The sequence below is a fragment of the Bombina bombina genome, chromosome 3, assembly GCF_027579735.1.
Source record: "Bombina bombina isolate aBomBom1 chromosome 3, aBomBom1.pri, whole genome shotgun sequence".
Classification (NCBI taxonomy): Eukaryota; Metazoa; Chordata; class Amphibia; order Anura; family Bombinatoridae; genus Bombina; species Bombina bombina.
In genome coordinates, this window is record NC_069501.1 from 745832357 (window position 1) to 745844789 (window position 12433).

The following is a 12433-nucleotide window of genomic DNA, read 5'->3' on the forward strand; positions in this document are numbered from 1 at the left end:
TAACCTTCTAATTTTTTATCCATTGGATCTGAAAAAGCACAACTGTCCTCGACAGGGATAGTGGTACGCTTTGCTAAAGTAGAAACTGCTCCCTCCATCTTAGGGACCGTCTGCCGGCGTATATTGGAAACATTTTTCTAAAAATAGGAGGGGGGGAAAACGGCACACCGGGTCTGTCCCACTCCTTAGTAATAATTTCTGTAAACCTTTTAGGTATTGGAAAAACGTCAGTACACACCGGCACCGCATAGTATTTATCCAGTCTACACAATTTCTCTGGCACTGCAATTGTGTCACAGTCATTCAGAGCAGCTAAAACCTCTCCAAGCAACACCCGGAGGTTCTCAAGCTTAAATTTAAAAGTAGACATATCTGAATCAGGTTTCCCCGAGTCAGAGACGTCACCCACAGACTGAAGCTCTTCCTCAGCTTCTGCATATTGTGACGCAGTATCAGACATGGGCCTTAAAACATCTGCACGCTCTGTATTACGTCTAACCCCAGAGCTATCGCGCTTTCCTCTGAATTCAGGCAGTCTGGCTAATACCGCTGACAGGGTATTTTCCATGATTGCCGCCATGTCCTGCAAAGTAATCGCTATGGGCGTCTTTGATGTACTTGGCGCCATTTTAGCGTGAGTCCCTTGAGCGGGAGTCAAAGGGTCCGACACGTGGGGAGAGTTAGTCGGCATAACTTCCCCCTCGTCAGAATCCTCTGGTGATAATTCTTTTAAAGATAACAGCTGATCTTTATTGTTTAAGGTGAAATCAATACATTTAGTACACATTCTCCTATGGGGTTCCACCATAGCTTTTAAACATAATGAACAAGGAGTTTCCTCTATGTCAGACATGTTTATACAGACTAGCAATGAGACTAGCAAGCTTGGAAAACACTTTAAATCAAGTTAACAAACAATATAAAAAAACGTTACTGTGCCTTTAAGAGAAACAAATTTTGCCAAAATTTGAAAGAACAGTGAAAAAAGGCAGTTAAACTAACGAAATTTTTACAGTGTATGTAACAAGTTAGCAGAGCATTGCACCCACTTTCAAATGGATGATTAACCCCTTAATACAAAAAAACAGATTAACAAAACGAAAAATATGTTTTTTAAACAGTCATAACAACTGCCACAGCTCCTACTTTTGAAGCCTTTTGAGCCCTTCAGAGATGTCCTATAGCATGCAGGGGACTGCTGAGGGAAGCTGAATGTCACAGTTTGTAATTTTAACTGCACCAACTGTAACTTTTATAGTATAACAGTGGAAAGCCTCAGGAAACTTTCTAGGCAAAAATAAAGCCAGCCATGTGGAAAAAACTAGGCCCCAATAAGTTTTATCACCAAAGCATATATAAAAACGATTAAACATGCCAGCAAACGTTTTATATTGCACATTAATCAGAGTATACCTCTGATAGCAAGCCTGATACTAGTTGCTATTAAATCACTGTATTTAGGCTTTAACTTACATTAATCCGGTATCGGCAGCATTTTCTAGCAAATTCCATCCCTAGAAAAACTTAAACTGCACATACCTTATTGCAGGATACCCTGCACGCCATTCTCCCTCTGAAGTTACCTCACTCCTCAGACATATGTGAGAACGGCAGTGGATCTTAGTTACTTCTGCTAAGATCATAGAAAAACGCAGGCAGATTCTTCTTCTAAATGCTGCCTGAGATAAAATAGTACACTCCGGTACCATTTAAAAACAATAAACTTTTGATTGAAGAAAAAACTAACTATATTTTACCACTTTCCTCTAACTACCTCCAGCTATGTTGAGAGCTTGCAAGAGAATGACTAGATATGGCAGTTAGGGGAGGAGCTATATAGCAGCTCTGCTGTGGGTGATCCTCTTGCAACTTCCTGTTGGGAAGGAGAATATCCCACAAGTAATGGATGATCCGTGGACTGGATACACCTAACAAGAAAAATTAGGAGAAGGTGAGAACGGGATACCCGGTCTTTCCCATTCCCGCGTAATAATTTCCGAGATTCTCTTAGGAACCGGAAAAACATCAGAGTAAGCAGGCACCTCTAAGTATTTGTCCATCTTACACAATTTCTCTGGTGGTACCACAATAGATTCACAGTCATCCAAAGTTGCTAAAACCTCCCGAAGTAACAGGCGGAGGTGTTCAAGCTTAAATCGGAAGGACATGACGTCCGAGTCCGTCTGAGGTAACACACTTCCAGAGTCGGAAAGTTCCCCCTCAGACAGAATTTCCCTACCCCCTAAATCAGATCCCTGCGAGGGTACGTAGGAAATAGCCATCAAAGCAGCAGAAGTCGTAGGAAGCAGACTGGCCTCTGTCCTGCTGTGTTTGCCCTGCAACACAGGCAACTTAGATAAAACCTCTGTAAGGGTAGATGACATAACTGCAGCCATATCCTGCAGAGTAAATGAAGTGGACGCGGTTGAAGAACCCGGCGTCGCTTGGGTGGGCGTTAAAGGTTGTGACGCTTGGGGAGAAAGTAGCGGCATACCCTGATTCTCCTCAGTCTGAGAATCATCCTTAAACATACTTGCATTAAAGAAAATCTGTTCTTTACATTGTAAGGCCCTTTCAGTACACGAGGGACAAAAAGTAAGAGGGGGTTCCACATTGGCATCTAAACACATAGAACAGGTACTTTCCAGAAGTTCAGACATGTTCAACAGACTAGCAATAGCAATAATAGTCGTTCTTTACTGTATATATTGAACCTTGAAGTCAAATCATATAGTCAAATTTTTTAAATAAAAACATCTACTGCTCCTTTAAATAAAAGCGCAACAATTTTTCTGCTAGCAATAACACCACTTTTGCAGCGATAAAACAGTGCCCTTATGTGCACAAACTAACTTAACAATACTGCTTTGTTTGGTTAGTTATTCTATATACCAATTTTTATCACACTCCCAAGTCTCTTTGGACCCCTATGTGCACAAACTGACTTAGGCCACACCGGAGCCCAGAACCCTGCTGCCGATCCGGACGATTACTGCGCGGCTGAGCGCACGAAACTAGGCCCCGTCCACCGTGGGCGTAACTTGAGCCGTACTGAGACCCGCATGGGAAGAAACATGTTGGATTCCCAACTCAATATAACCAAAAACGCCATGTGCCCCTCTTATACACACACTCCCAAGCCAGTTATAAAGAATATAAATAACGACAGCCCTTAGGAAGCAAACCGCATCTCCCAGCGTCAGCCCACACAGCATAAGCATAAGTGAACACAATAGTCACTGCACACACTTATAAGTAATCAAAATAAAAAGGGAATCCCAGGCACACCATTTCCATTTATATAGTGCATACTGATTACCCCTCCCCAATACACGGAATAATGTCAGCCTGTTCTCATGTATCTAGTCTCCCCAGAAGCAAATGACTGAACATACCTCAATGCTGATTGCAGCATGACACGGTTCTCCACACTGAAGATGTTTCTTTATACTACCTTCAACCGCTCTGTGGGAACCAGCAGGATCTTAAATAATGTTTGCTAAGATCATCAACATCAGGGCAGAAAATAAAATGTCTCCACTCCTCTTGGAAAGTTATTGACGGACGATTTCTCCCTCAGAAAAATAGTACTCACTGGCACCATTTTAAAATAAAAAACTTCTTGATTGAATAATCTAAACTAACACCTCACTTTACCTCTTCCTATCACTAACACAGGCAAAGAGAATGACTGGAGTGGGAGGGAAGGGAGGAGCTATATATACAGCTCTGCTGTGGTGCTCTTTGCCTCCTCCTGCTGACCAGGAGGCGTAATCCCATAAGGATGAAATCCGTGGACTCGTCATATCTTGTAAAAGAAAAAGAATATCCAAATACAGAAAACTTAAGTCCAAAATTATAAAATAGCACTTTCAGGATTTTCACTCAGTCTTTGCTTTACTATCCCTGAAATCTTAACGGCATATTAATATATTTTTATGCTAATATTCTTATAAAACACAATCACAATTTCATGACTGGAAAAAGTTATAAGTTATAAAATTAAAAGTTATAAAATACCATAAAGAAAATATTTTACCTAAAACGTGTTCAAAGAACTTAAAACAAGAAAAGTAATGCTAACCAAACAAACGAAGGAGATGCTGGGAACCATAAATATAAGAAGGAGGAGGAGGCTGATCACTTTGAGGGTAATTTTCAGGCATTAGTTTCCAAGACAATACCTAAAGAAGAGAAAAATTAAACACACTGAGAATGGTAAAGTAATACACAAATATATAATTGACTAACCTTATACAGGTATATATAAAAAATGTAAAAACAAAAAAAAAATCATAATTGGTCATAGCGTTCCACTTTCTAACTCTCATTAAGACACTCAAATGTTTACTCAAGACAATGCTGTGCTCTTGATCCTTTAATTTTATCATATCTCCTAACATTTATGGCTAGATATAAGGGACTCAGGAGGTTAAGGGGGCTGTTGCTAATTTGTCGGCAAGGCCATGGCAGAAGGGGCGGGTCATGGGTGGATGTGGATAATTAAGCCACACATACATGAATTTTCTATCCCATATACTATGCTCCTTCTGGCCCTGCATTATGCTCTTCAACTTCCTTAAACAAAATGCTACAATGAGTTCCCAATATACTGCAGTCTCCTACAGTTTTCCAGGCTGGTCCTCCTACAGGGGCCATGTGAAAAAATAAACTACATGGATGCTGCTGCTAATTCCCCTCAATGTTTCAGTTAGCCATTTTCTTTCCACATCTCTGCTTCAGGATCACCACAATGTTTCCACAACCATCTCAAAATTCAAGACCCAGCTTTCATGTGGATCCTCTTCATGACTATAGAGAACCAAAAAAAAAAATCAGTAGATTCTCTTCCTCAGTTGTGCTGAAGGTCACACGAACCGTTCTAACCTATTGCCCATTCCTTCCAGCCACACTACCTCTGCCTCTCTATTCCTCACTATGAACCACACAAATCCAAACATCCTATAGTCTGACAGGATGTCCACTCTCTATCACTTTAGAGAAAAACATAAATTATGCTTACCTGATAATTTCATTTCCAACAGCATCATTCCTTACTGTTGGGAAATACTGAACCTGGCCACCAGGAGGAGGCAAAGGCATCCCAGCCAAAGGCTTAAATACTCCCCCCCAACTTCCCTCATATCCCAGTCATTCTGCCAAGGGAACAAAGAACAATAGGATAAATATCAGGGTATAAATGGTGTCGGAAGAGAGAACAAATTTTGGTCCGCCCATCGGAGTATACGAACGGGGGCCGTGGACTCTCCTCATACAGAAGGAAATTAAATTATCAGGTAAGCATAATTTATGTTTTACTTCTTAATATGAGGAGAGTCCACGGCATCATTCCTTACTGTTGGGAAAACTATACCCAAGCTCTAGAGGACACTGAATGATAACGGGAGGGGTAAAAGAAATGCGGACCCTAATCTGAGGGCACCACAGCCTGCAAAACCTTTCTCCCAAAAGCTGCTTTAGCCGAAGCAAAGACGTCAAATTTGTAGAATTTTGAAAAAGTATATAAGGAGGACAAGGTAGCCGCCTTACAGATCTGATACATAGAGGCCTCTGAGGAGGTCTAAGTCCCGCTGACACGTAAGCTAAGAGTAGAACACTCCTCAACCAAAAAGACAAGGAAGTAGAAGAAGCCTTCAATACCCTTACACTTCCCAGAGTAGATAACAAACAAGGAAGAAGTTTGTCTAAAACCCTTAGTAGCTTGAAGAAAAAAACTTCAAAGCTCGAACCACATCCAGATTATGAAGTAAACGTTCCTTCGAAGGAGGAGGATTAGGACATAAGGAAGAAACCGCAATCTCCTGATTAATGTTACGATCAGACACCACCTTAGGAAGAAAACCCAAACGGGTACGTAGGACAGCCTTATCAGTGTGTAACACCAGATAAGGAGGCTCACATTGCAAGGAAGCCATTTCAGAAACTCTGCGAGCCGACAATAGCCAATAGAAAAAGAACCTTCCAGGACAATAATTTAAAGGACCAGTAAACAAAGCAGATTTGCATAATCAACAAATGCAAGATAACAAGACAATACAATAGCATTTACTCTGAATTTCAAATGAGTAGTATTCTTTTCTAACACATTTTAAAGTTATGTATATTTCCACTCCCCCTGTACCATGTGATAGCAATCAGCCAATCACAAATGCATATACGTATAGTCTGAGTTCTTGCACATGCTCAGTAGGTGCTGGTTACTCAAAAAAAGTGTAAATATAAAAGACTGTGCACATTTTTTTTAATGGAAGTAAATTGGAAAGTTGTTTAAAATTACATGCTGTATCTGAATCATAAAAATTTAATAAAACCTGAGTGTCCCTTTAATGTCAACCAAATGCATAGGCTCACACGGAGCCCGTTGCCAAAACTTAAGAACAAGATTCAAACTCCAAGGTGGAGCATTAGATCTAAACACAGGTTCAGAGCCTTAATGAAGGATTGCACGTCAGGGAGCTCTGCGAGCCTCTTGTGCAACAAAACAGAAAGGGCCGAAATCTGTCCCCTCAGGAAACTGGCAGAAAGGCCCTTCTCCAGACCCTCCTGGAGAAAGGAAAGAATCCTGGCAGCCTTAACCTTATGCGAGGCGAAACCCCGTTCTTCACACCAGAATAAGTAAGCTCTCCACACCTTATGATAGATGCGACGAGTAACACGCTTACGAGCCTGAATGAGTGTGTCAATAACCCTCTCAGAGAAACCTCTCTTGGCTAAGACTAAGCGTTCAATCACCACACAGTCAGCCTCAGAGAATCTAGATTTTAATGAACAAAGGGACCCTGCTCCAGCAGATCCCAGCGACAAGGTAACTTCCATGGAGGAGATTAGGACATCCCCACCATGTCCGCGAACCACATCCTTCACGGCCATGATGGAGCAATCAGTATCACTGAAACTTGCTCCTGCTTGATGAGGCCACTACACGAAGAAGAAGTGGTAAATGGGGAAAAATGTAAATTAGATTGAACTTCCAAGACACTGCTAATGCATCTATTAGCTCCGCCTGAGGATCCCTGGACCGCGATCCATATCTGGGTAGCTTGGAATTAAGCCGGGACGCCATGAGATCTATCTCCGGTGTCCCCCATATGGTGCAAATCTCCGCAAACACCTCGAGATGGAAAGACCATTCCCCCCTGATGAAAGGATTGTCTGATGAGGAAATCCACTTCCCAGTTGTCCACACCCTCCGCCCACTCCAGAATCCGAGATACTTCCCTTATTGCAAGGGAGCTCCTTGTTACTCGGATGGTTGATGTAAGCCACAAAGGTCATGTTGTCTGATTGGAATCTGATAAACTGGGACGAACCCAGAAGAGGCCAAGCCTTCAGAGCATTGAAGATCGCTCAAAGTTCCAAAATGTTGAGCAGGAGGAGGGATTCCTCTCACATCCATAGGCCCGGTGCCTTACTGGCACCCCAAACAGCTCCCCATCATGAGAGACTTGCGTCTGTAGTCACAATCTCTCAGGATGGTCTCAAGGACGTCCCTTGGGACAGGTGATCTGGACAGAGCCACCAGGAAAGCGATTTTCTCGACCAGCTTGTCCAGAGAAATCTGTTGAGACAGAACCAAATGATCGCTGTTCCACTGTCTCAGCATGCACAGCTGAAGTAGTCTGAGATGGAAGCTGGCAAAAGGAATGATGTCCATGCTGGACACCATGAGTCAAATCACCTCCATACACCGAGCCACATAGAGCCTTAAAGTGACACAACCCACATTTTTTCTTTTGTGATTCAGATATAGCATGCAATTTTAAGCAACTTTCTAATTTTCTCCTATGATCATTTTTTCTTCGTTCTCTTGCTATCTTTATTATTTGAAAAAGAAGGCATCTAAGCAATTTTTTGGTTCAGACCCTGGACAGCACTTTTTTATTGGTGGGTGAATTTATTCACCAATCAGCAACAACCACCCAGGTTGTTCACCAAAAATGGGTAGGCATCTAAACTTACATTCTTGCTTTCCAAATAAAGATACCAAGAGAATAAAGAACATTTGATAATAGGAGTAATTAGAAAGTTGCTTAAAAACAGAATTTATGCTTGCCTGATAAATTACTTTCTCTTACAGTGTATCCAGTCCACGGATTCATCCTTACTTGTGGGATATTCTCATTCCCTACAGGAAGTGGAAAAGAGAGCACACAGCAGAGCCGTCCATATAGCTCCCCCTCAGGCTCCGCCTCCCCAGTCATTCGACCGACGGTTAGGAGAAACCATAGGGTGCAGTGGTGACTGTAGTTTAAATGAAAAATTTTTAACCTGACTTAATTGCCAGGGCGGGCCGTGGACTGGATACACCGTAAGAGAAAGTAATTTATCAGGTAAGCATGAATTCTGTTTTCTCTTACAAGGTGTATCCAGTCCACGGATTCATCCTTACTTGTGGGATACCAATACCAAAGCTTTAGGACACAGATGAAGGGAGGGAACAAGTCAGGTAACCTAAACGGAAGGCACCACTGCTTGCAAAACCTTTCTCCCAAAAATAGCCTCCGAAGAAGCAAAAGTATCGAATTTGTAAAATTTGGCAAAAGTATGCAGTGAAGACCAAGTCGCTGCCTTACAAATCTGTTCAACAGAAGCCTCATTCTTGAAAGCCCATGTGGAAGCCACAGCTCTGGTGGAATGAGCTGTAATTCGTTCAGGAGGCTGCTGTCCTGCAGTCTCTTAAGCCAATCGGATGATGCTTTTCAGCCAGAAGGAAAGAGAGGTAGCAGTCGCTTTCTGACCTCTCCTCTTACCAGAATAGACAACAAACAAGGATGATGTTTGTCTGAAATCTTTAGTTGCTTTTAAATAGAATTTTAAAGCACGAACCACATCAAGATTGTGTAATAGTCGTTCCTTCTTAGAAACTGGATTAGGACACAGAGAAGGAACAATAATTTCCTGGTTAATATTCTTATTAGAAACCACTTTCGGAAGAAAACCAGGTTTGGTACGCAAAACAACCTTATCTGCATGGAACACCGGACAGGGTGAATCACACTGCAAAGCAGATAATTCTGAAACTCTTCGAGCAGAAGAAATAGCTACCAAAAACAAAACTTTCCAAGATAATAACTTAATATCTATGGAATGTAAAGGTTCAAACGGAACCCCTTGAAGAACTGAAAGAACTAAAAGAACTAAATTAAGACTCCATGGAGGAGCCACAGGTTTATAGACAGGCTTAATTCTGACTAAAGCCTGTGCAAACGCTTGAACGTCTGGTACTTCTGCCAGACGCTTGTGTAACAGGATAGACAGAGCAGATATCTGTCCCTTTAAGGAACTAGCTGACAATCCTTTCTCCAATCCTTCTTGGAGAAAAGACAATATCCTGGGAATCCTAACTTTACTCCACGAGTAACCCTTGGATTCACACCAACAAAGATATTTCCACCATATCTTATGGTAAATCTTCCTGGTGACAGGCTTTCTAGCCTGGATCAGAGTATCTATAACCGATTCAGAGAACCCACGCTTAGATAGAATTAAGCGTTCAATCTCCAAGCAGTCAGTTGCAGAGAAACTAGATTTGGATGCTTGAATGGACCCTGTATTAGAAGATCCTGCCTCGATGGCAGTGTCCAAGGAGGAACAGATGACATGTCCACTAGGTCTGCATACCAAGTCCTGCGTGGCCACGCAGGCGCTATCAGAATTACCGAAGCCTTCTCCTGTTTAATTCTGGCTACCAGCCGAGGGAGAAGGGGAAACGGTGGAAAGACATAAGCCAGATTGAAGGACCAAGGCGCTACTAGAGCATCTATCAATGCCGCCTTGGGGTCCCTGGACCTGGATCCGTAAAGAGGAAGTTTGGTGTTCTGACGGGACACCATCAGATCCAATTCTGGAATGCCCCATAGCTGGGTAAGCTGAGCAAAAACCTCCGGGTGGAGTTCCCACTCCCCCGGGTGAAAAGTCTGACGACTTAGAAAATCCGCCTCCCAGTTGTCTACTCCTGGGATGTGGATTGCAGATAGGTGGCAGGAGTGATCCTCCGCCCATTTGATGATCTTGGTTACTTCCTTCATCGCCAAGGAGCTCTTTGTACCTCCCTGATGATTGATGTACGCTACACAGTCGTGATGTTGTCCGACTGAAATCTGATGAATTTGGCCGCCGCTAGTTGAGGCCATGCCTGGAGCGCGTTGAATATCGCTCTCAGTTCCAAAATGTTTATTGGGAGAAGAGATTCTTCCCGAGACCATAGGCCCTGAGCTTTCAGGGAGTCCCAGACCGCACCCCAGCCTAACAGACTGGCATCGGTCGTGACAATGATCCACTCCGGTCTGCGGAAGCACATTCCCTGAGACAGGTGATCCTGAAACAACCACCAGAGAAGAGAATCTCTGGTTTTCTGGTCCAGTTGTATTTGAGGAGACAAATCTGCATAATCCCCATTCCACTGTTTGAGCATGCACAGTTGCAGTGGTCTGAGATGAATTCGTGCAAAATGGACCACGTCCATTGCCGCGACCATTAATCCGATTACCTTCATGCACTGAGCTACAGAAGGCCGAGGAATGGAATGAAGAACTCGGCAAGCAGTTAAAAGCTTCAACTTCCTGACCTCCGGCAGAAATATTTTCATTTCTACAGAGTCTATTAGTGTTCCCAGGAAGGGAACCCTTGTGAGCGGGGACAGAGAACTTTTTTCGATTTTCACCTTCCACCCGTGAGACCTTAGAAAGGCCAGAACAATGTCCGTATGAGCCTTGGCTCTGTGAAAAGACGACGCCTGTATTAAGATGTCGTCTAGGTAAGGTGCTACTGCAATGCCCCGCGGTCTTAGTACCGCTAGGAGGGACCCTAGCACCTTTGTAAAAATTCTGGGAGCAGTGGCCAACCCGAAAGGAAGGGCCACGAACTGGTAATGCTTGTCCAGAAAAGCGAACCTTAGGAACTGATGGTGATCTTTGTGGATAGGAATATGTAGGTACGCATCCTTTAGATCCACGGTAGTCATATATTGACCTTCCTGGATCATCGGCAAAATTGTCCGAATGGTTTCCATTTTGAATGATGGAACTCTGAGGAATTTGTTTAGAATTTTTAGATCCAGGATTGGCCTGAAAGTTCCTTCTTTTTTGGGAACTACAAACAGGTTTGAGTAAAAACCCAGTCCTTGTTCTGCAATTGGAACTGGATATATCACTCCCATCTTTAGTAGATCTTCTACACAGCGTAAGAACGCCTGTTTCTTTGTCTGGTCTGAAGACAAACGAGAAATGTGGAACCTTCCCCTTGGAGGAGAGTCCTTGAATTCTAGAAGATATCCCTGAGCAACGATTTCTAATGCCCAGGGATCTGGGACATCTCTTGCCCAAGCCTGAGCAAAGAAAGAGAGTCTGCCCCCTACTAGATCCGGTCCCGGATCGGGGGCCACCCCTTCATGCTGTCTTAGAAGCAGCTGCAGGCTTCTTGGCCTGTTTACCTTTGTTCCAGCCCTGCAAGGGTTTCCAGGTTGCTTTGGGCTGTGAAATGTTACCCTCTTGCTTTGCGTTTGTAGAGGTTGAAGCAGGGCCGCGAAAGGAGCGAACATTAGCCTTGTTTTTGGCCTTAAACGGTCTATCTTGTGGGAGGGCATGGCCCTTTCACCCAGTGATATACGAAATAATTTCTTTCAACTCGGGGCCGAAAAGGGTCTTTCCCTTGAAAGGAATATTTAGTAATTTTGTTTTGGACGACACGTCAGCCGACCATGATTTGAGCCAAAGCGCTCTCCGCGCCATAATGGCAAAACCAGAATTTTTCGCCGCTAACTTGGCTAATTGTAAAGCGGCATCTGTGATAAAAGAGTTAGCCAGCTTTAGAGCATGAATTCTATCCATGACTTCGTCATATGAAGTCTCTCTCTGCAGCGACTCCTCCAGCGCCTCAAACCAAAAAGCCGCTGCAGTAGTCACAGGAATAATGCAGGCAATCGGTTGAAGAAGGAAACCTTGTTGAACAAATATTTTCTTTAGTTAACCTTCTAATTTCTTATCCATAGGATCTTTGAAAGCACAACTGTCTTCTATTGGTATAGTTGTGCGCTTGGCTAGTGTTGAAACTGCTCCCTCTACCTTAGGGACCGTCTGCCACGCGTCCCGCCTGGGGTCAGTTATGGGGAACATTTTCTTAAAGATAGGGGGGGGGGACAAAAGGTACACCTGGTCTCTCCCACTCCCTAGTTACAATATCCGCCACCCTTTTCGAGATGGGAAACGCATCAGTGTATACAGGGACTTCTAGAAACTTGTCCATTTTACACAATTTTTCTGGGACCACCATGGGGTTGCAATCATCCAGCGTAGCCAAAACCTCCTTAAGCAGTACGCGGAGGTGTTCCAGCTTAAATTTAAACGCTAAGGAATCTGATTCTGCCCGCTGAGAAACCTTTCCTGTGTCAGAAATTTCTCCCTCAGACAGCACA

General features: G+C 43.3%; 1 protein-coding gene across 2 annotated transcripts in view; it reads right to left on the bottom strand.

Moving 5' to 3' along the window:
• The window catches only part of MSL3 (MSL complex subunit 3), a 199092-nt gene that overhangs the window by 49607 nt on the left and 137052 nt on the right, over positions 1-12433 (bottom strand). For both annotated transcript variants that reach the window (XM_053707590.1, XM_053707591.1), the window contains one exon: positions 4085-4184. In XM_053707590.1, coding sequence (XP_053563565.1) covers positions 4085-4184 — 100 coding nt within the window. The remainder of the gene's footprint in view (positions 1-4084; positions 4185-12433) is intronic.